This window comes from Physeter macrocephalus, chromosome 17, assembly GCF_002837175.3.
Source record: "Physeter macrocephalus isolate SW-GA chromosome 17, ASM283717v5, whole genome shotgun sequence".
In the NCBI taxonomy this organism is placed as follows: Eukaryota; Metazoa; Chordata; class Mammalia; order Artiodactyla; family Physeteridae; genus Physeter; species Physeter macrocephalus.
The window spans coordinates 5260747-5286021 of record NC_041230.1 but is presented as its reverse complement, the minus strand read 5'-3'; the positions used below and the strand labels follow the sequence as shown (position 1 = coordinate 5286021).

The following is a 25275-nucleotide window of genomic DNA, read 5'->3' as shown; positions in this document are numbered from 1 at the left end:
TTTTCTGTACGCGGGCCTCTCACTGTTGTGGCCTCTCCCGTTGCGGAGCACAGGCTCCGGACGCGCAGGCTCAGCAGCCATGGCTCAGGGGCCCAGCCGCTCCGCGCGCGGCATGTGGGATCTTCCCGGACTGGGGCACGAACCCGTGTCCCCTGCATCGGCAGGCGGACTCTCAACCACTGTGCCACCAGGGAAGCCCCTGATAGATACTTTTATAAGTGGAGTTTTTTCTAAGTTTCCTGTTCAGATTGTTCATTGTTAGTGTGTAGAAATACAACTGTGGAAAACTGCCGCCATGTCCTGCCCACCGTCTGCCGCACATGGTGGGGTGTCGATCCAGGACCTTGCTTCATACGTGTGGAGGGAAGCCCTTCCCCTGAAGTTAGTTATGACTTACAGCAATTGGGTAAACTACACCTGTGCATAGAATTGAAACATTTTTCTTTTCTCTCTGCCTGGTGCCTCCAGAAACTGGGGACTCTTGGGTTCCAAGCAGCCTTATCAGGGGAATGGAAAAGGCTGGCCCCTGGCATGTGCAGGAATCTCAATATTTTGGGGACTTCTAGAAGAGAAAAATCCACCAAGGCATAATCTGGTGGCAGGCTTTTGGCATGGCTTTCCTGGCCTTGAGAGGCCTTTTGGGAATTCAGTCTGACACTCCTTCTGAGGAATTCCACCGCAACTAGTTTGGAGGAGCCTAGGTGGTCAGTCAATTGACCACACTTGTTTTGCAAACAAATTAGTTTTGATTTGGCTGTGTTTGGTGGAGATGAGGGTAATTTCAAGGAGGAAAAAGGCTATGTTTTAGTGGATATTAAATTCTAGTTCTGTTAATTGAGGTTTGTATTTATGAAAGTTATTGTGTTAGCCATACTTTTGCCCTGATGTTCTGGATGGAAAGAAAATTATCTAGTGAAATTGTCACAGAGTGTGTGACAGTGTGACTGTGTCACATGAAGTGTGACACTGCTTGCTTTAAGTCTGCTAGTAAAAGCACATGTATAATGCTTGTGTGACAATTGGGTATAAGAAATATATGGTCTAGGGCTTCCCTGGTGGCACAGTGGTTAAGAATCCACCTGCCAGTGCAGGGGACATGGGTTTGAGCCCTGGACCAGGAAGATCCCACATGCCACGTAACAACTAAACACGTGCACCACAACAACTGAGCCTGCACTCTAGAGCCCGCGTGCCACAACTACTGAAGCCCACGTGCCTAGAGCCCGTGCTCTGTAACAAGAGAAGCCACCACAATGAGAAGCCCACGCACCACAATGAAGAGTAGCCCCCGCTCACCGCAACTAGAGAAAGCCTGTGTGCAGCAACAAAGACCCAATGCAGCCAAAATAAATAAATACATTTATTTTAAAAAAAGAAAGAAAGAAATATATGGCCTACAAAGTGTTTGCCCATTAACATTCCTCTGAGCCTGTTCATGAGATCTGATTGGTTTTCCCCCACCTTGTAAGACTAGGCAAATATAAAGGAGGCCTAGCACCGGGGGACATGATCTGAACCTGGGGTAGGAGCCAGCACCCCAGCATAGAGGGACGGATATTTTAGTCATCAATGCTTTCTACTGAGAGATTTGCAATCAGAAGGGGAAATGACGGAAAAATCTCCATGTGTTGAGATATAGGGAAGTCATTCTGGCTTAACTTAAATTTTACTGACCAGAGCAGCCTATTTGTGGTCTTTCAGACATGCATTGTACATCTGCTTTGGCCATTAAGGAAGGGAATGGATTTGAAAGTCAAAATGGAGTAACTTGTTCAGACATCCAAGGTGAAACTAAGGGGCCATTGTATACATGATTTTAGTCACATTCTTGTGTTATTGAAAGTTGAGTTTTTGAACTGTTTTACAGACTAGGAGAAAAACCACAGGCAGGTGTGTTATCTCAGAATGTGGTTACTGCTTGTGTTTTGTTTAATTGTCATAATCTCCCCTGTGTTGTGCCTGTTAGATGTCTTAAATTTCATCTCTAGCCTGAAGGAGGAAATCTATTCCACGACTGAGCAGCAACACTGGCCTCACTGCCAAGTGAGTCTAATTGCTGGGTCTCCAGCGAGATGCCATTGTCAACCTTCTCTGGACTTCCATGAAAAATTGACCTGGCTACTATGACTATGTGGGGATTACTGACAATGGGGGAGAAAGACTCTCACCTTATTCCTGTCCCGCATGCCAGTACATCAGAAGGAGCCCTGTTGAAATAAGATCTTGCATGTTTCGTGGCACAGCCAAAAATTAAAAAAAAAAAAAGAAGGACCTCTGTTGGTAAACGTTACTATACAACTGACTGCCCATGAGCCTCCCTTGGCTATGCTGTGTGGAATGGAATAGGCTGGCTTCTGGACACACAAGTCCAACTAGTGGGATTAACTGGTTTTTGTTTGGAAGGACCTAATGGGTCCACCCTTAATGGCACTCGACCTAGCATGGGGGAGACAGATCTGTAGTGTGACTGCTGACCCTTGGCTAGGCCACCAGAATGTTTCTTTAAAATCCGGACCTCCCCATGGGGGTAGCTCTGGGTTTGTGAAAACCCGGGGTGGCCTTACCTTCCTTATAACTGGACAGGGCACTCCTACTATTGACTCTCTTTCCATTGACCTGGTAAGCTCTTGGCTCCAAAATTTGCCCACATCCTGGCAAATGACTCTTCTGAGCATAGTAGGTATCTTGATACTCTGAGGCTGCTGCTGTCTGTTGTGTTTGTGGTATCTGGTTTCAGTGCCCCCTACATACTTGACCCCAGGGATATCGCGGAACAGGGTATACCAAGATTGTAAGGGTCGTGCAGTGTGTGTAGGGGTAGAGTGTATAGTCAGGCCACTCAGGATGGCTGTTCTCTTGCTCTCTGTACATCCCCTGCCCGACCAGTGCCTGCTTCATCTATACCCTATGCAAATGACTGACCTTCCTACTCACTTGCCCCAGGCCCCAGCTAGTGATCATTCTTATTAAAGGGGTGGTGAGGGGTTTGCCCCTCTACTGGTTTCCCTGGTAACTAATGAGCCCACCTGATGCCAGTTCCCCTATAACTGGTAATCTGTTCCCCCTGAGAGCGAAGACTGCTGTCATGTCCTGCCCATTGTCTGCTGTACAGGGTGGGGTGTCACTTCAGGACCTTGCTTCAGATTTGTAAGCTCCCCCATCCATTAAACCATTGATGTCTCTGTTGCTGGGAGGAAAAAAAAAACCACAACTGTTTAATTCTTTTTTTTTTTTTTTTTTTTTTGCCACACTGCCTGGCTTGGAGGATCTTAGTTCTGGACCAGGGAGTGAACCCAGGCCTTGGCAGTGAAAGCGCTGAGTCCTAACCTGCTTCATCTATACCCTATGCACATGACTGACCTTCCTACTCACTTGCCCCAGGCCCCAGCTAGTGATCATTCTTATTAAAGGGGTGGTGAGGGGTTTGCCCCTCTACTGGTTTCCCTGGTAACTAATGAGCCCACCTGATGCCAGTTCCCCTATAACTGGTAATCTGTTCCCCCTGAGAGCGAAGACTGCTGTCATGTCCTGCCCATTGTCTGCTGTACAGGGTGGGGTGTCACTTCAGGACCTTGCTTCAGATTTGTAAGCTCCCCCATCCATTAAACCATTGATGTCTCTGTTGCTGGGAGGAAAAAAAAAACCACAACTGTTTAATTCTTTTTTTTTTTTTTTTTTTTTTGCCACACTGCCTGGCTTGGAGGATCTTAGTTCTGGACCAGGGAGTGAACCCAGGCCTTGGCAGTGAAAGCGCTGAGTCCTAACCACTGGACCGCCAGGGAATTCCCACAACTGTTTAATTTGTATCCTCTTCCTTTGCTGAATTCATTTATTCTAACAGTTTTGTGGTGGAATCTTTAAAATTTCATGAGCTATGGATGCCTTTTGTCTTTGCTGCCTAATGCTCTGTCTAGAATTTCCAGTACTATGTTGAATAGTAGTGGCGGAAGCTGGTGTCCTTTTCTTGTTTCTGATATTGTAAGAATACTTTTCAGTCTTACACCGTTGAGTGTAATATTTGTCATGGATTTTAAATCCTTTGCTTTTATTATGTTAAGCTAGTTTCCTTCTATTGGTAGTTTGTTGAGTATTTTCATCATGAAAGGGTATTAAATTTTGTCATGTGGTTTTTGTGCATTGATTGAGGTGGTATGATTTTTTCCTCATTCTGTTAATGTGATATATTACACTGAATTTTGTATCTTATTTTAAAATATTTATTTATTTATTTTTTGGCTGCATCAGATCTTAGTTGCAGCACGCAGGATCTTCCTTGCGGCATATATGATCTTTCATTGTGGTGCGTGCTTCGTTGTGGCGTGCAGGCTCAGTAGTTGTGGCTCGAGGGCTTTAGTTGCCCCGCGGCATGTAGGATCTTAGTTCCCTGACCAGGGATGGAACCCGCGTCCCCTGCATTGGAAGGTGGATTCTTAACCACTGGATCGCCAGGGAAATCCCTGAATTTTTTATGTTGAACCATCCTGGCAAGTTGTGTCTTGTAAAAAGCATATAGCTGGATTATGTTCTTTAATCCATTCTGCCAATTTCTCTTTTGCTCAGAAATTTTATTCCGTTGACATTTAGAATAATTACTAATGAGGGGGGAATTACTTCTGTCATTTTGCTATTTGTTTTCTGCACGTCTTTTGGTCTCTTTTGTCCCTTGTTTCCTCATTACTGTTGTGTTCCACTGATTTTTTGGTAGTAAAATGTTAACATTTTTTGTTGTTTCCTTTGTGTACTCTCTATAGCTATTTTTTTCTTTGTAGTTACCATGGAAATTACATTTACCATGCTAAAATTATAACACATTATTTGAATTTATACCCTTTTAGCTTCAACAATATTTTAACAAGGGTGAAAGGGGGTGGAGGGATAAATTGGGAAATTGGGATTGATGTATACACACTATAATATATACAATAGATAAGTAGTAATAACTCACTGTGTAGCACAGGGAGGTCTACTCAGTACTATATATACTTATATGGGAAAAAAATCTAAAAAAGAGTGGATTTATGTAGATGTATAACTGACTCACTTTGCTATACAGCAGAAACTAATACAACATTGTAAATCAAGTATACGCCAATAAAATTAATTAAAAAAAACAATATTTTAACAAAATGCTCTGCTTCTATATAGCTTCGTCCTCACCCCTTTCAGTTATTGATGTTGCAAAATTACATCTTTATATGTTGTGTATCCAGAAACTTAGACCAGTAATTGTTTTTTATGCATTAATTTCTTAAATATTATAGAAAACAAAAAGTGGAGTTATAAACTCAAGTTATTATAAAAGTGCTTTTATAATTGTCTATGTATTTACCTTTATCTGAGACCTTTGTTATTTGTTTACTAACTAGTGTTCTTTCATTTCAACCAGGAGTCCCTTTAACATTTAATATTATTTGTTAATATTAAAATTTTATATATATTATTATAAAGAATATTTCATTTTTTGCAGGACATATCTAATAAGAACTCCCTCAGCTTTGGTTTATCTGTGGTGTTTTAATTTTTCCCTCAGTTTTGAAAGACAGTTTTTCTTGATATAGAATTCTTGGTTGACAGATTTTTTTTCCCCTTCAACACTTGGAATATATCAACCCACTGCCTTATGACCTGTGTGGTTTCTGATGAGAAATCTCTTCATAATCTTGTTGGGGATCGCTTATATGTGATGTGTGCTTCTGATTTGCTGCTTTCAAGACTCTCTTTGCCTCTGGCTTTTGATAGTTTTATTCTAATGTGCTGCATGATGGGTCTCTGAATTTATCCTGCTTGGAGTTTGTTGAGTTTCTTAGATGTTTATATTTGTATTTCATCAGGTTGGGATGTTTTCAGCTGTAATTTCTTCAAATAAGGTCTCTGCCTTTTTGTCTCTGTTTTACTTCTGGATGTGTACATTGTGCTTGTTGGTCTACCTGATGGTATCCCACAGGCCCTTATGCACTCTTTGCTTCTGTTCAGTATTTTTTCTTTCTGTCTTCAGATGCAGTATCTTCAAATTCCCCGATTGTTTCTTCTGACTGCTCAGATCTGCTTTTGAATCCCTCTAGTGATTTTTTTCAATCAGTTATATTGCACTTTTCAGCTCCGATATTTATTTTTGGTTTGTTTATGTTTCTTATGTCTTTATTGGTATTTCTGTTATGCTCATGCAACATTTTCTTAACTTTGCCCACATATTTTTTTAAATTATTATTATTATTATTTTTTTGCCATGTGGCACATGGGATCTTAGTTCCCCAACCAGGGATTGAACCCCTGCCCCCTGTAGTGGAAGCATGGGGTCTTAACCACTGGACTGCTAGGGAAGTCCCTGCCCATATTTTCTTTTAGCTCTTTCTGCATCTTTTAAAATAGTTGTTTTCACATTTTTCTCTAATAAGTATACCATTTGGTCTTTTTGAAGGATGATTTCTATTGATTTGTGGGTTTTTTTTTTCCTTAGAAAGGGCCATGCTTCCTGTTGGTTTGTATGTCCTGTGATTTTTTTGTTGTTGTTGTTGAAAAATGGGTGTTTGTGTCTTACATTGTGGTAACTTGAGATTCAGTTCTCCCTCTCTCTAGGGTTTGCTGGGATCTGTTTGTTTGTCTTTTTGTTTGTTTGTTTAATGGCTGTAGGGTGTCTTCATCCTGGAGATCAGTCTGAGGTATAAATTTAAAGTCTACTCAGGTTTTTTTCTTACCCAGATATGCATGGTGACTTTGTAAATTCCCCTGTATATATGATTGATTTTGAGTGCCTTATTCCTTGAATTTCTGCCTATCAAAACGGGACTAAGAGAAAAATGATGTGAGGGGGGTGGACAGAATAGATGCCTGCCCTTTAAATCCCCTGTGAAATTGCTTCAGCTAGTGAGGGGAGGGCCTTTGCAACATTGGTAGTGTGGTTTACAGCAATGGCTGCCCAGCTCCGTAGCACTACCATCATTAGAAGCAGCAAAAAGAGCACAGATTTCTGATATTTGGAGGACAGACGCCTTATTGGCCACCCTGGCTCCTAGAAGCTTTTCCAGGAACATGTACGTTGTGCCTGCCCCAGGACTCAGAGTTAGGGGAGTTGGAGGATGAATACCATTACCATACTAAGAGCTGAAAGTGATCAAAATTAAAGCAGTTTAGCATTGCAGAGGGGTTACATCAGATTGATTCTACCAGTATAGTTGTCCAGAAGGGAAGGCACATTGCTGGTTCTTACTTTTCTGCTCTCTTACCTCTGTCTGTCCTTAGGAACTTTTTTGTAGTATTTAAATAGCTTTCTGGTGGTCTATTGTGTGCTGAGTTGTCTGGGATAGTATTGGCTACTGACTTGTCCTGTCATTCCCTTAGGAATTGGGTCCTCTTGGTCTCATGCAGATCCTCAGGTGGGGCTACAAAAAATGTCCTCTGCTTCACAGGATGGACATGACTCCATTCTCAACAAGATGGGCTCAGAGCAGGCCTGACACAGATGAATGGCAGTTGATAGAGGACATCACTTCAGGGCTTTGTCAAAATCATACCAAGAACCTGTCCTGTTTAATTGTGTTTTGGTGCCATTGCTAGTGGCCACACCTCACTTCTACTTTCCCTTCTTCATTCTTAACACTTTGCTGACTTGTCACTTCTACTAGTCATTTTTATTCTGACTCCAGCTGAGAGCTACTCCCCACCTCTCTGGACTGCTTACCTCACTTATTCCTCACACTGTTCCCTCCTTAGTGCATTCCCACTCTGTAGTGTCCTAAAGTGTGCACATGTCTAATTATCCTTAAACACCTGTTACCTTTGTTCCAGTCAGATTTTTCTGGGACTGGACTGGACTTCTGCACAGCATCCCATGTCGTTAGCAGATATAACCCTGCTAAAAGCCATTGACAGAAGAATGAGCTGTAGGACGTGCCTTTCCCCCTGGGCCACACCCTTTACTCATGTCCTGTGCCTGGGGAGGCCCACACCATCCTGTGACCTTAGGGACCCAGTGGTGCACAGCAGCTGCTTCCTCAAGTTGACCCCAACTTTTCTTTTCCTGAAAACAGTTTCATGGACTGATTCTTTGATGCATCAATTTACATTTGTGATTGTTTTGCCCCCTCTCAATATGGTTAACATGTACTTCACCATCACTTTTTCAGGCTGTTGGCATGAAGTGGAAGATAAGGAAACATGTCCTGAACAGAGCATTTCTGTAGAAGGAGTGTCACAGATCAGGACTCTTAAAGCAATTTCATCTCCCCAGAAGGCCCAGCCCTTTGAGATGTGGGGCCCAATCTTGAGAGATATTTTGCACTTGCCTGAGCACCAGGGAATGCATCTTGGGCAGAAACCATACACGTGTGGGAAACGATTTTATTTCACTGCCAACCTTCAGCAGTACCAGGGGCAGCACATTGGAAAGATACCCATCAGAAGTTCTGCAGACCGAGACTTGTATGTAAAGAGTTGCACAACCCACTTGTCAGGGAAATCCATGATCTGTATGGAGATTGCGAAGGACTTCTTAGCCAGCATGGGATTTTTCCATCAACAGGTCATTCACACTGAGGAGAAGCCAAACAACAGTAATGAGTGTGAGGTTATCTTTCACAGTGGAAAAAAGCATCAGAACTGGGGAGAAGGCAAAAAAGCCCTCAACCGCACAGACACACTTGTTGAGGACCAAGGAGTCCTCACTACAGAAGGGTTTTACGAATGCAGCAAATGTGGAAAAGCCTGTACCAGAAGATGTAACCTCATTCAGCACCAGAAAGTCCACACTGGAGAAAGGCCTTATGAATGCCATGAATGTGGAAAATTCTTTACCTACCTTTCCAGCTTCATCATACATCAGAGAGTTCACACTGGAGAAAGGCCTTATGAGTGCAGTGAATGTGGGAAATCCTTTAGCCAGAGCTATAGCCTCAATAGCCATAGGAAAGTTCACACAGGAGAAAAACCTTATGAGTGCAGGGAATGTGGGAAGTCTTTTAGTCAAAGATCTAACCTCATTCAACATCAGAGAGTTCACACTGGAGAAAGGCCTTATGAGTGCAGTGAATGTGGGAAATCCTTTAGCCAAAACTTTAGCCTCATTTACCACCGGAGAGTTCACACTGGAGAACGGCCTCATCAGTGCGGTGAATGTGGGAAATCCTTTAGCCGAAGCTCCAGCCTCATTCACCACAGGAGACTGCATACTGGAGAAAGGCCTTATGAGTGCAGTAAATGTGGGAAATCCTTTAAGCAAAGCTCCAGCTTTAGTTCACATCGGAAAGTCCACACAGGAGAAAGGCCCTATGAGTGTGGGGACTGTGGAAAATCATTTAGCCATAGTTCCAACCTCAAGAACCACTGGAGAGTTCACACTGGAGAAAGGCCTATTGAATGCAATGAATGTGGGAAATCGTTTAGCTGCAAATCTAACCTCGTTAAACACTTGAGAGTCCACACAGGAGAAAGGCCGTATGAGTGTGGGGACTGTGGAAAATCCTTTAGCCAAAGTTCCAGCCTCATTCAGCACCAGAGAGTTCACACTGGAAAAAGGTCCTGAGTGCAGTGAATGTTGGAAAAAATTTTCAGCTGCAAATATAACCTCATTCAGCACAAGAGACTTCACACTAGTGAAGGGCCATAGATAGCTGGGATGTGCAGTTTCCTTCTAGTATAATTACACTGGAGGAGAGAAGTTGTGAGGGAGCCATTTACCTGAATTAAAGCCCATACATCCAAAAATCTGCAGTGGGGAGACTGCCCTAAAATCCCAGTTATGTAGGAATCTTTAAGGAGCTGTGTTATACTTTATTTCCTGCCAGGCTCTTTCTAGCTTTATGTCACTGCCAGTATGGCAGAATTCATTTCACCTGTGTTACCCAGCAGGTTCACACAATGTGCAAAAGTTACCTCCTAACATGGTCAGGGAAGTTGACTTCTGTCCCATCCCTGTTTGCAGGGGAAGTAATGAGTAGTCTTAGCTCTTATGGGATCCTCATTCCCTTCCCATTTCCAAAGTAGGGCCTGGACCCGATCCAGTTTGGGCCCAGTGGACCCAGTCTGAGTTCTGTTGGTGACTTGCCAGGAAGGACTGCATTTTCAGGGACATGTTAGTTTATGATGACATTTCTCTTGGATTTTCCCAGCCTCTGAGTCACCAAGCTGGGAACTGCATGCCTCCTATTGCTCTGCATTTTGCAATAATAAAGGCATTAATGTTTAAGCCATCTTTGGTCTTGAGGTTCTATTCACTGTGTGAGGTGATCTGGAAACAACTGGGCTCTACGAGCATTCAGGACTGCACAGCTCTCATGGGGGGTCCCATGCATTGTGTGCCTCACATGTCAGTATGATTAAGAATATAGCTCTCTTTCTGGTTTTGGCCTAAGGTAAATACATTGTTGCCCAGGTCTCCTAGAAAAGACTGCAGGGTTTTAGGGTCCTAATTTGTGGACTGGGTATCAGGGTTTTTTGTGGGCTCAGAAAACACCCTGAGGAGCCAGGAAGTTATGACAGCCTCCAGTGCTTCTGATAACAACACAAATTGTTTTTCTTATTCACTACTCTGATAACAACACAAATTGTTCTTCTTATTCACAGTAAATATCACATAATGCTCAACAGTTATCCTGCAAAAGAACCACATGCCCTGATCCCCAGAGTTCACTAGATAATGCCACTGTAAGGCTAGGACCAGGGGGAACCATCTTGGAAAAGGAACCCTGGAGCGGAGGAGAGTGCAGTGAAGTAGACGGAGTGTGCCCCTTCTAAAATTGCATCAACAAATGCTCCATTGACTGTGACTGCAGTATCAGTGGGCACAGATGCCCAGAAATTCTCAGAACCTCCAGGCAAGTGTAGCTTTTGTAGTTGAGGTCATTGTGAAAGAAAATAAGCTATTGGTTTTCTGGATTCCTATAGCCTCTCTGGGATGTTCACCTAAAGGCCATTGCTACAGAGGCAGAGAAACAAACAGAGAGAAAGGAAATCCCTTAGTCCAGGGTTCCCTAACCCACTGGCCTTGGACCGGCACCAATCTGCGGCCTGTTAGGAAGCGGGTCGCACAGCAGGAGCTGAGCGGTGGGCGAGTGAGTGAAGCTTCATCTGCTGTTCCCCATTGCTCACGTTACTGCCTGAACCATCACACACCCCACCCCACCCCCCATCCTCCAACCCCCCTCCCCTGTCTGTTGAAAAATTGTCTTGCACGAAACCGGTCCCTGGTTGCCAAAAAGGTTGGAGACCGCTGCCTTCGTCCACAGTGTGGCTCTGTGACCAGCCAGCATTCCTGTTAACTCAGGTGGGAAGGAATCTGTTACTCATCAGTGTTTGCTACCACTAAGGCAAGGCTGCACCTCCAAGGTCATCAGAAAAGAGAGGCAATATAGGATTGTTAGGCCTGATTTTTGTTTGTTAGTTTTTGTTTTTTGGCTGTGCCGTGCGGCTTGTGGGATCTTAGTTCCCTGACCAGGGATTGAACCCAGGCCACGACAATGAACCACTGGACCTGCCAGGGAAATTCCCCAGACCTGATTTTCTGAAAAAAGTAAGAGATCTAGATTTTTCTTTTGAACCATTTTGTGAATTTTTATTCAGGTATAGTTGACATGTGATATACTGTATCTATTTGTAGTGTATAAATTTTTACATATAAAACCACAAAGCCTCATCATAATCATGATATTGAACATGTCTATCATCTCCAGTTTACCTCATGCCATTTTATAATGTCCTTCCTCTCCCCCACCCACAGATCACCATTCATTTACTTTTCTTTATAGTAGATTAGTTTGTATTTTCTAGAATTTTATATGATCTTATTCATGAAATGTTTACTTTTTTTTTCTGGTTTCATTCATGTTTCATAAATATTTTGAGATTCTTCAGTGATCCGTATATAAGCAGTTCATTTTTTTATTGCTGATTAGTATCTTTCCTATACTTACACTCTTTGTTTATCCATTTGTCTGGTTATGGTCACTTGGGTTATTTCCAGTTTTGGCTATTGTAAATAAAGGTGCTAGAACATTTGTGTGTAATTCTATATGTATGTATGTAGTTTTACTTGCCTTGTGTTAGTAACTCAGAGTATAATGCCTGAGTCATAGAATAGGTGAATGGTTAACTTATGAAACTGCCAAACTGTGACCTGAAATTGTTTGCTTTTACATACCCACCAGGAGCATGTAAAATGCTTCTACATTCTTGCCAATACTTGTATGGTCAGTCTTTTGAATTTCCTTAAATTTTGAATTTAAGCAACCAGTAGTTTTAATTGCGTCTCCCTAAGGATTCGTGATGTTGAACATTTTTTTCATGGTTCATTTTCCATTTGTATATCTTCTTGGTAAAATGTCTTCATATCTTTTGACTATTTTTCTTTTCATTAACAAATAAATAGCTTATTTTTATCCTCAGTTTTTTTTGCGTGCTACATACAATGTAATTACCACAAAAACCATATATATACTTTAATCTGCATTATTCACATATTCTTAAATCTTGACTAATAATATAATGAAGTCCTGGTTTGTAGTATTTTCCAGTTTGCCTGATACAGATACTGCCACCATGGACAATTTAAAACTACCAGCAAGGTGTCACTGAACATGGAGCTGGGAAGAGTACATAGCGGTACATCCTTCTAATTCCAGTAGCTACAAATAACCTGTAGAACACAGATGATAATAAAACATAATAAAATTATTAAGAAGTGACAAGTTTTGAGTATATGTTTCATGAAGGTATAATTGACTGAACATATAGACTGCACGTATTTAGCTTGTACATTTTGATGTTTTAATACATGCTTACACCCCGAAACCAAAATTTTCATTGGAAACAAATGACAATCTATAATAATGGCACTTATTCAGTTAAATACTTCAGTTCAAGAAACAAACAGAGCAGGCAAGATATTTTGAATACAGGCAATTTTTGAGAAAAAACAACCTAACTTTGAGGATATTTTCCTCACAAAGGATCAGAAAGAATGCATATTAAATTAGAAATTGAAATGCAGTTTTCCAGCAGTTTATTCTGGAGTCAAAACCATAGTTTTTTCAGTATGAATCCTCTGGAAGTTTGTGTCTTTGTTCTTGTTGACAGAAAATTCACAAGTAAGCCAACATAATTTATAATGATTAAGGTTCCGTAAGTGATTGGGAACTTCAGTAAATTTGAAAACACAGGGAGCATACTTATAGTTTAAAGTGTTATTATGCTCTAGCATTCTTAGTATTATCATCCATATTTTAGAGGAGCAAATTTTAGCCCCTAATTTCTGAAGTTATCCAGTGCATCTAAACAGGATTTATTGAAGTCTGTTTTTCTCTGTCACGTTTCAGTTGTCCATATTTCATATAATCTATAATAACAAGTCCAATTAGTGCTAATGTTTTGGGAAGAAAATAGCTGCCTATCATTCACAGATCCAGGACAGGACCCTTTTTTTTTTTTTTTTTTTTTTGCCTGCGTTGTGCAGCACGCAGGATCTTTGTTCCCCAACCGGGGATTGAACCCATGCCCCCTGCATTGGGAGCGTGGAGTCTTAACCACTGGACCGCCAGGGAAGTCCAGAGTTGGACCTTGAATAGCACGTCTCTGGAGCTACAATCACGCAGATGTTTGTAGGCATCTGGCAGAGGCTAAAAGAGCACTATGGGCATGAGTCAAACAGCCAGAAGGTCACATCAATGGAGTGAGAAAAGATGTTACTACATGTAAGTGAATCCGAATGTCTCCAGAAGGATCTACAGCCGTAAATGTGTTTCTTTTCAGACTCATACAGGTGGGGTGGGAAGCGTTTGTGTTATATTTACCCTCATATGTATTTACATGAACTTTTCCAAGTAAATTAAAACATGAAATAACAAAAGGAAGTAGTAGCAAAATAACACAATTTAATCAATTAAATGAGAAAAGGTCAGAAATCATTTTGAAGACATATCAAAAAATACCTTTAACATACAAATCAGGTTCATTAACTTGAAGTGAGAAGTAACCAATTTTGTTTACATATGAGACACCACCATAGATATTAAGTGTCCTACGAGGAATGGCATCTCATGGTGGATTACTGATACCCTGGTCCCATCCATTGAGGCCCCTATACCTCACATAATTCAAATGAACGTGCCATTCAATCTTCACAGGCCAATACTTTGCTCTTACATGTATTCTAGCCAGTGCCTATTTCAACAACCTCTCCTTCACCTACACAGGAACTCTATACTATACACCTCTATACTTAGTTGCCCATGAGGTACCTCAGTGGTTCAGCCATCACATACGGCCTCAACTGACAAGAAGTTAATTGGACCTAGCCATCCTCAGGCACCTAAGTATGGCACTACATTGATGACATCCCCTCGTGAGGGGATTTGCTAGACACTCATGCGGGACATACTCATCATTGCATTTGCAGAAAGCAGACGGGCCACTGCCTGACACAGATTTCAACGTCATGCCACCCCAGTGGATTTCTTTTTAAATATATTTATTTTTGGCTGTGTTGGGTCTTCGTTGCTGTGTGTGGGCTTTTTCTCATTGGGGCGAGCGGGGGCTACTCTTTGTTGTGGTGCACAGGCTTCTCATTGTGGTGGCTTCTCGTTGCAGAGCACGGGCTCTAGGTGCTCTGGCTTCAGTAGTTGTGGCACGTGGGCTCACTAGTTGAGGCTGATGGGCTCTAGGCACGCAGGCTTCAGTAGTTGTGGCACACGGGCTTAGTTGCTCTGCGACATGTGAGATCTTCCTGCACCAGGGCTCGAACCCGTGTCCCCTACATTGACAGGCGGATTCTTAACCACTGTGCCACCAGGGAAGCCACCCCAGAGAACTTCTTAGCTTCATCCAGTGTGCCTAAGGGCTACTCTTGCTGATATAGTTAAAAGCAACTTCTGATTTTGTCAGCTTCCATCAGTGTAAGACAGGCCAAACCTATTGGATCTTTCTGGCTTCTAGAGGCAACATATTCTCCATTGACTACTAAGGCTTATTTACGTAGTCACCCCAAAATCAGCCCACTTTGGGGCCTTTACAACAGAAGGTCCTAGAGTCAGTTCAGATGGCTGGCCATACAACAGGCGCTTCTTTTGGTGCCTCCTGGAGACTCCAAGGTGGAAGCTCTGGCACCCGCCTCCTATGCTTTGTAGAGTCTCTGGGCCCAGGATGGCAGTAAGTTGCCCAGGGGCCTCTTGTGCAAACTGCTGCCCGTTTCAACTTCACATGACATGCCCTGAGAGCAACAACTGCGGGCTGCTTACTGAACTCTCTTGGAAAGGAAGGCTTTCACAGGACCTGAACCTGTGATACTCTGCACCCAGTTACCCATTATTTCCTGGGTCATGAAAGCAACACCTCATAAACTCAGAGTTACCATCAAGGCCTTGATAGATGATGGAGCCATTCCTGGAGCTCTGGTGTATCCCACTTGCAGGAAGATGTAGCCTTCCCTGTTCTCAGGCTATTGCCAGATGCCACAGTGCTGAAGGAAAGCACCCTTCTCCTGGACCCTTGGCTACCTGGGCATTCACTTGGGGTCAACTAAGAAAACAATGGGAGATCACATACTTTATTTACAGTAATGTCACCAGTACATGTGATGGAGCTCTCTGGAGGGCTCCATTCAAAATTTTTGGATACTGTTCCTCAGTCATGTCAGACAGTTATCTTGGCTGCTTATAGGCATTCATATTTTCTTCCCTGGATGTTATTGTTTGGGCTTCATGATCTGGACTAGTGGGTATATGATCTTTGTCCTTCACAGGCACAAGCAGCGAGTCCAACACGTTCACAGCAACAGAATTTCCCCACACCTTCTCATGAGGCCAGAGCCACACGCGCCATCCTGATCCTGGTGAGCTTCATCGTCTGTTTTTACTGTCTCCCATTTTGAATCTTTGTGTTGCTGTAATTGTAAATCCAGGCCAGTGGCTGATGGACATCTCTGTGCTACTAGCTTCATGTTTCCCGGCTTTCAGCCCGTTTGTGCTCATCAGCAGTGACACCTGTGTCTCTAAGTTCTTTGATTTCTGCACCAAAAAAGAAAAAAATGTTTTTCCTACTCTTGTTAAAGATCTATAAGGTTTCTCTTATTTCAGCATTTGGATCAATTGTTCATTTTCTTTTTTTTTTATTATTATTTTTTTAAAATTAATTATTTAAACACTCGAACGACCTTTAATGTGCTCACAACGAATCACTTTTCAAAACGCATGAACACTTTCTAAAACGTAACTTTGGACACAGTACACAAATTAAAATAACGATATCAAAAACCATGGTTGCATGGTCTGATCCTCTAAAATGGACTTTAGGAATCACTGAGCAATTTACTAGGATTCTAAATGTTCATCCAATGAGCCTAGCTACGTTTCTACAGATTTGAATGTTGCACTGAGAACAGCTGCTCAAAGATGAGTTCCCTCTGTCAATCTCCACAGTTTTTCAAGGTCAAGTTACCTGTGAGCCCATTTGCATCCTCACTCCTTAAAAGTGTGCTATGAAATAAACCAGCAGGATGTATTGGGTGGAAACTGATTCCCAGGACACGTATGGATAAGCAAGTCAAACATTAAACATTCTATTTGAAAGAGAAAAAAAGCAGAGAAAGATGTTCCAATACACATCGTTCAAGGAATAGGAGTTTACTAAAATACAAAAGTTGCGCAGCAGCAGTTACGACTTTTAATGGTATTTTGTTACATGCGAAGACATATCCTGCCAGATATCTTGCAGGAAAAACTTTCAAGAGAGGTTACGCCTAATCTATCCCATATACTTAAAAATGGCCAAATCTGAAACTCACCAAGTCCTTTTAGGGATGAGGAAATAGGGCCACAGAAGTTAGGTGCCATCGTTTATGGCCATCAGGAGTCAGCATTTTATTCACTAAGCCCCTGGCTGAAGCACTCTATCCTTTACTGCAGGACTTCTGGCTAAACACCCACGCCATCAAATGTCCCCCTGTTCTAACCACAAAGTGGTCTGCAAAGTTAGCCACCTACTCCTTTGTTTTCCTTGAGGCCAGATTATCACCGGCCAGGAATTTTGTATAAGGACCTTCCCCACACTTGAAGTGGTGCATAAAGTCAACCGCAGGCAAAGTTCTTTAACGTTTTCTCTGTTGGGATTACTTCTCTGCCCTGGACCAGCACCTGCTCTGCACCTCTCTGGCTGGGCAGCCTTGGATGTGCTAACTGTCCTAACAGAGGGGCGTCCACAGGGTAACCTGAGCCAACACTGACTGTGAAGGTGACGTGACATCAGAAAGGTTTGAAAAGCAGTGTAGGAACTGCAAAACCTGTGTGAACGGTTCAGGTTAAAATATTCGAGTTCAGAGTAGTATCAGCAGACGAGAGGAAGAGAATGTTTGTAATGGTCTAATTCACCCGCGTGAGTCAATCACACTTAGTAAGGAGGTGGGAGTAGAAGTGAAAAACGGAGAGGAACATTGAGGTGAGAGAGACAACAATGGAAAAGCAATGGTCAACTCCAAGTCCAGAGGAACGGAAGTGCCTCAATTTGTGCGCCTGCAAAATATACACAGTGATCTGCCAACTGTCATGTTAATATGCCATATTGCCTCTGGGATCCTTAGGAGGAAGTAGTGAAGGGCCCAACATTTCAGTATTTTTCAGTGTTAATTTCAAGCTCTGTAGCTCCAGCTCTTAGTAGCACTCTGATTCTATTATGTCTTGTCCTTCTTTTGAACTTTTTCCACTTTTCCCTGCTTTTGGTGACTCCTTCTCCTTCTTGTTTTTATTTGGCATGGCTGGTGCTGACTACTGCCGCCTGCCGCCATCAGCAGCAGCTCCCCCGCCCCGGCCGTCGCCGCCGCTGCCGCCGCCCGGGGACTGAGTCGTTCGCTCACTCACGGTTCCCCTTTCCCAGGCTCCCAGAGGTGGCGGGTGGCGGCCTTATTTATTTATTTTGGCTGCGCTGGGTCTTCGTTGCTGCACAGGCTTGCTCTAGTTGCGGTGAGCGGGAGCTACTCTTCGTTGCGGTGCACGGGCTTCTCATTGTGGTGGCTTCTCTTGTTGCAGAACATGGGCTTTAGGCACATGGGCTTCAGTGACTGTGGCACGTGGGCTCAGTAGTTATGGCACACTGGCTTAGTTGCTCCGTGACATGTGGGATCCTCCCGGACCAGGGCTCGAACCCGTGTTCCCTGCATTGGCAGGCGGATTCTTAGCCACTTTGCCACCAGGGAAGCCCTCATCTGTCTTTTCTTGTGGCCACACCTGAGTGACCATCTCATAAATCGTACAAAACTCTTTTCATAGAAATTCCTTTTATTAGATGTCTGGTGGTTTGTACCATCCAGAAAATATCGTCTCTACTCTTCGTTGCGGTGCACGGGCTTCTCATTGTGGTGGCTTCTCTTGTTGCAGAACATGGGCTTTAGGCACATGGGCTTCAGTGACTGTGGCACGTGGGCTCAGTAGTTGTGGCACACTGGCTTAGTTGCTCCGTGACATGTGGGATCCTCCCGGACCAGGGCTCAAACCCGTGTTCCCTGCATTGGCAGGCGGATTCTTAGCCACTTTGCCACCAGGGAAGCCCTCAGAGGACATTTCTTGTGGCCACACCTGAGTGACCATCTCATAAATCGTACAAAACTCTTTTCATAGAAATTCCTTTTATTAGATGTCTGGTGGTTTGTACCATCCAGAAAATATCGTCTTGTATCAATTCTCCACAGAAAATTCACCTGTTCATTTTAAATTTATTTTTAATTTTAAATTTTCTTATTTTTAAAATAATATTATACTAGTTTCAGGTGTACAGCATAGTGATTTAGTATTTTTACAGATTATACTCCATTAAAAGCTATTACACAATAATGGCTAAAATTCCTTGTCCTATATAATATAACCGTGTTGCTTATCTATTTTATGCATAGTAGTTTGCATCTCTTAATCCCATACGCCTAATTTGCCCCACCACCCTTCCCTCTCTACTTTGGTAACCACTGGTTTATTTTCTATATCTGTGAGTTTGTTTCTATTTTGTGTCATTCATTTGTATTGTTTTTAAATTGCACATAAATGATATCATACAGTATTTGTCTTTCTCTGTCTGACTTATTTCACCAGGCACAGTATTCTCTAGTTTTATCCAAGTTGCTGCAAATGGCAGAATTTCATTCTTTTCATGGCTGAATAATATTCCATTTTACACACACACACACACACACACACACATACACACACACACACACACACACACCACATCTTCTTTATCCATTTGTCTGTTGATGGGCATTTGGGTTGCTTCCATATCATGGCTATTGTAAATAGTGCTGTGGTGAACTTTGGGGTGCATGTATCTTTTCAGATTAGTGTTTTCATATTTTCCCAGAGATATACCTAGGAGTGGAATTGCTGCATCATATGGTAGTGCTAATTATAGTTTTCTGAGAAACGTCCAAATTGTTTAACATTGGCTATACCAATTTACATTTCCACCAACAGTGTAGGAGGGTCCCCTATTTTTCCACATCCTCTCCAACATATTTTTAGACTCTTTGCTAACAGCCATTCTGACAGGTGTGGGGTGATATATCATAGTTGTTTTGATTGCATTTCTCTAATAATTAGAAATGTTGAACATCTTTTCACTTGTCTGTTAGCCATCTGTATGTCTTCTTTGGGATAGTGTCTACTCAGGTCTTCTACACATTTTTGATGAGATTATTTGTTTTTTGATACTGAGTAGTGTGAGCTGTTTATATATTTTGGATATTAACACCTTGTTGGTCATCATTTGCAAATATTTAATCCCATTCCATAGATTGTCTTTTTGGTTTGTCAGTGGTTCCCTTTGCTGTGGGGAAGCTTTTAAATTTAATTAGGTCCCATTTGTTTATTTTTGCTTTTATTTATTTATTTATTTATTTATTTATTTATTTATTTATTGGCCACTCCGTGTGGCTTGTGGGATTGTAGTTCCCGGACCAGGAATTGAGAACAGGCCCTGGTCAGTGAGAGCACGGAACCCTAACCACTGGACCGCCAGGGAATTCCCTGCTTTTATTTCCTTTGCCTCAGGAGACAGATCTAAAAAAATATTTCTCTGAGTTATGTCACAGAGTGCTCCATGGAGCGTTTGCTTGGCTTGGGCAGGGGTGCCCTGGGCCGGGGCACATGGTGAGGCAGTCACAGTCAGACCTCTCTCTGCCCTGCCTTGGGGACAGGACCCTTGGTCTCTCACAGCTGATCAGTATGTCCCCTCTCTAGCACTTCTGCTCTGTTTTGGCATTGCTCCACAGGGAGAAGGCAGGGCCTGTGCGGTTCCTCTACATGTATGGTGGGTAGGTGATCTGTGGCCAAGCAGCTAGCCTCAGAAATCTGGGCTGCTTCTGATGTCCCGGTGAAGTAAGTGCCAACAATGGTGGATGCAGCCCCACCTGGGCTCTGCCCTGGGATCCAAGGGCCTCTACGTCTCAAGGTCTTTTCTCTAGTCTTGGCTGCCCTAAACCTGGTGCAATGCTCTGACATGGAGGTAGCAGGCCCAGACATTATCAGGTAGGTAAATGGATCATTCACAGGAAAGCCATCAATGTTGTTTCCCAGTGGAAGGATAGTCGTGGCCATTGAGCATGGCGTGCAATATATGAGCAGGAGGGGGAACAGAGGGTGAACTAGGTGTTCTCTGAGTCCCCAAGCTGGGTTGGAAGGGAAAGAGGATTACAGTGACCAGACTCCCTTTGTCCTGAAACAGGCAACCTGACATTGAATCCCAAATACCTGTCCATTGTTGGGAGATCACAATGAGAAGACACACCCTCTCTGTGCCTCAGACTCCTCCCTCGAAATGGTCCATTTGCTGCTCGGTGACTACACTTGGGTCTTCCCATCTGTTACCACCCCAAACTCCTCCAACCCCACTGCCGTCCTCATTCGCTGCACTCATAAGGCCTTTCTCCACTGTGAGCTCTCTGATGTTGAACCAAGTGGCACCTTTGGATAAAAGATTTATCACATTCCCTGCACTCATAAGGCTTTTCTCCAGTGTGGATTTTCCTATGGGTATTGAGGTTTTGTCCTATGCTAAAAGATTTCCCACATTCACTGCACTCATAAGGCCTTCCTCCAGTGTGAATTCTTCAATGTATAAGGAAAGTGGCTTTATGAGTAAAAAATTTTCCACATTGGCTGCATTCATAAGGCTTTTCTCCAGTGTGGATTTTCCTATGGACAGTGAGGTACTGGCTTCGGCTGAAGGATTTCCCCACATTCACTGTATTCACAAAACCCTTCACTAGTGAGGACTCTCTCATCCTGAACAAGTATTTCTGTGTGGCTGGAGGCTTTCTTGCTTTCTCCCCAGCTGTGATGACCTGTGATATCAATATGAGATGTAAACTTAAGGTCTTTTCAATCTTCAATAGATAGACTTTAATAGACTCCAGAGTTCCAAGAGTTACATTAGTTAGATTCTGTAAGTACAGGTATTGTTTAGGTGAGGAGATGGAATCCGTCTGTTGTACATCCTTCCCTCTGCCTCCATTGGAGCTTCTTTTGTAGTATTTAAATATTGTCCCTTTTTGTGTGTTGAGTTCCTCTGGGCCAGTGTTGGCCACTCACATGTCCTACTGTTCTGTTAGGACTTGTATCATTTGCCTCCCATGTAGTTGTTGAACTGGGGGTGGAGAGTCCTTGGTACTTCACTGGATGGACATGACTCTGGTCTCAGCAAAAAGAGCTCTCAGGTAGCATGGCCAAGATGAATGCCAGCTGGAAGAGCTTCATATCAGGTCTGTGTTCAAGTCATTCCAGAAACCTATCCTGGTTGAGTGTCATTGCCAGTGGCCACAAATCATTTCTCTTGTCTCTTCTCCATTCTTTTTATATTTTAAAATTTATTTATTTTTGGCTGCGTTGGGTTTTCATTGCTGCGCACAGGCATTTCTCTACTTGTGGCGAGCAGGGGCTACTCTTCCATGTGGTGCACGGGCTTCTCATTGCGGTAGCTTCTCTTGTTGCAGAGCATGGGCTCTAGGTGCGTGGGCTTCAGTAGCTGTGGCACGCAGGCTCAGTAGTTGTGGCTCGCGGGCTCTAGAGCTCAGGTTCAGTAGTTGTGGCACACGGGCTTAGTTGCTCCGTGCCATGTGGGATCTTCCCGGACCAGGGATCAAATCCGTGTCCCCTGCATTGACAGGCGTATTCTTTTTTTTTTTTTTTTTTTTTTTTTTTTTTGCGGTACGCGGGCCTCCCACTGTTGTGGCCTCTCCCGTTGCGGAGCGCAGGCTCAGCAGCCATGGCTCACGGGCCCAGCCGCTCTGCGGCATGTGGGATCGTCCCGGATCGGGGCACGAAGCCGTGTCCCCTGCATTGGCAGGTGGACTCTCGACCACTGCGCCACCAGAGAAGCCCCAACAGGCGTATTCTTAACCACTGCGCCACCAGGGATGTCCCGCCTTCTCCATTCTTGATATTCTGCCAACTTGTCATTTCTACTACTTCTCATTTTTATTCTGATTCCAGCCTGGAATTAATTCCCTATCACCTCTCTAAGTCACTTATCTCGTGTGGTCCTCTCACTGTTTTCCGCATAGTACCTACTGACATTGTTTATGTCCTGAAACACATAGGTATCTTGTAATATTCCTTGAACACCAGATACCTGTTGCAGTCAGATTTTCTGGGGCCTGGACATACATTTGTGCACAGAATCACAGGTCACCAGTAGACTTGTTCCTGGTAGAAGCTATTGAGAGGAGTGAATTGTAGAACATGCCTTTCACCATTGGGCCACATCCAGTCCTTGTTTCCTGTGCTTGGTGAGGCCTCCTCAATTCTGTGACCTTAAGGCCCAATACTGCAGAGCAGTTGCTTCCTCAATTTGACCCCAACTTCATTTCCTGAACACAGTCCCATGGACTCGTTCTTTCATGTATCAGATGTACAGTTGTGATGGTGTCACTCCCCCGTAACAAACTCAACATGGACTTCACAGTTGTTTTCAGGTTCTTGGCATGGAGTTGAGGATGAAGAGACACCATCTGAACAGACTGTATCTGGAGAAGGAGTGTCGCAGATTAGGACCCCCAGCACAGGTTTGTCTCCTGAGAAGCCCCAGCCCTGTAAGATGTGTGTCCCAGTCTTCAGAGATATTTTGCACTTGCCTGAACACCAAGGAACAAATAGGGGACAGAAAGCATACACATGTGGGGAATGTGGGAAACAGTTCTATTTCACTGCAAATCTTCAACAGCACCAGAAGCGGCACATTAGAGAGAAACCCTTCTGATATGATGTGGGGAGACCCTCGTTTTTGAAGAGCTGCACAGTCTACGCATCAGGGAATCTCTCTATGTACAGTGAGATTGGGAAGGAATTAGTAGCCAAAATTGAACTTCAGAAACAGGTCACTAATACCAGGAAGAAACTGAACAACAGTAAGGAGTGTGAAGCTGTTTTTCACAGTGGAAAAGGTCATCACAGCTGGGGAGAAGGTGAGAAAGCCTCCAGCCACACAGAAATACTTGTTTAGGGTGAGAGAGTCCTCACTAGTGAAGGGTTTTGTGAGTTCAGAGAATGTGGGAAAGCCTGAACTCGAAGAACTAACCTTATTCACCACCAGAAAGTTCACATGCAGAAAGGCCCTATGAATACAGCCAATGTGGAAAAGTTTTTACCCACAAGTCCAGATACCTTGCATATCAGAGAGTTAACTGTGGAGAAAGGCTTTTTGATTACAGCTAGTGTGAGAGATCTTTTAGCCAAAGGAAGTACCTCACTGCCCAGTGGAAAATTCACACCAGAGAAAAGCCTTATGAATGCAAGGAATGTGATAAATCGTTCATCCAAAAGTGGAACTTAATTGAACATCAGAGAGTTCACAGTGGAGAAAGCCCTTATTAGTGCAGCGAATGAGGGAAATCCTTTAGCTAAGGACAGCGTCTGCATATCTATAGGGAAATCCACACTGGATAAAAGCCTTATGAGTGCAAGGAATGTGATAAATCTTTCACCTAAAGGTACCACTTGATTCAACATCAGAGAGTTCACAGTGCAGAAAAGGCCTTATGAATGCAGTGAATGTGGATGGCACTTATGTTGGAGGAATTGAGGTGGTAACAGGGTGGGAAGAACCTGTGCAGTTATTATGTAGCAAATAGACCCTTTCTAGGGAGGAAACTGAGGCACAGAGAGAATGTATCATCTGTTTGTGATCTCCCAGCAATGGACATGGATCTGGGATTCAATGCCAGGTTGCCTGGTTCAGGATATGGGGAGGGTCTGGTCACTTCACTTCACCCCCCCCACACACCAGTTTTGGGGACTGAAGGAACACCTTCTCTATCCTGACACTTCTGCCCCGCTCCCATAATCACCCCTCCCCCACCCTATTAATCCCTACTCATACGCCAGCCCCATGCTGATGGACAGGGGTATCTTTTCTCTGGGAACCAACATTAATGACTTTTCTGTAAGTGACCCCATTTATCTACCTATCCTAACCAGTGCTCAGATTCGATTATTATAATTCTCATTTGTGAAAGAAGGCGTGTGCAGCCCAGAGAGGTTGAGGGACTTCCACAAGGCCTCACTACTGCCAAGCCTTTGATGACAGTGGTTCCTCTACACACTGCACCCATCCACTGGCTTCTCTCCTGCCCCTCCGAGCAGGGCATCCATTTGCTGTGTCCTGACCATGAACCACCAACACCTGGCATCTCCATCTCAACTAGGGTCTCCAGCTTCATTTCCACCAGTGCACATCGCCCGGAAACACCCTCCCACTTGGGAAGTTCTTCACAGGGACAGCAGCACTAAGCCAGGCACTCTAGACTGGGTCATTGGTGTTACCCCAGATTTGACATGGGCTCTACCACCATATGCAGTGATTCGTTTCCAAGGTCCTGTCCATCTTCTTCATAAACCCACATCAGGATGTCCCTGTTGCCCCATTATGCAGTTGACCCACTCATGTTCTGGGCAGTGTGAGGGACACTGAGGACTAAGAATGTCCACTGTGGCCCTCATGTGGCCTGGTCCCCAAGGCTCTTCCTCCTAACCCCTCTACCCATCATCTCAGTGATCCTCCCCCACCACCACCGAAAAATGTAAGTCACCAAACAATGATTGTTAATCAGCAAGAACTTGCCCACCCTTCTTTGGGACCCACACTTGACCAACCTAACTTAAAAGCTGTCTTAATGCAGGTGGACATCTCCAATGAAGACTGTAAAATGGCACTATGAAATTATTATGATTTTAATTGCATTTCTCTCAGCATTCTTTTTTTTAAAAAAATAATTAATTAATCATTTTTTTTTGCTGCGTTGGGTCTTCTGTTGCTGTGCCT

At 43.5% G+C, this 25275-nt stretch overlaps 1 protein-coding gene across 1 annotated transcript in view; it reads left to right on the top strand.

The window, feature by feature from the left end:
* LOC102975441 (zinc finger protein 211-like) overlaps positions 1-10512 on the top strand; it is a 14780-nt gene extending 4268 nt beyond the window's left edge. Inside the window, exon 4 of the mRNA XM_007127417.4 lies at positions 8124-10512. Within this exon, the coding sequence (XP_007127479.1) occupies positions 8124-9517 (1394 nt within the window). The 3' untranslated portion in view covers positions 9518-10512. The remainder of the gene's footprint in view (positions 1-8123) is intronic.
* Positions 10513-25275: the final 14763 nt, after the last annotated feature.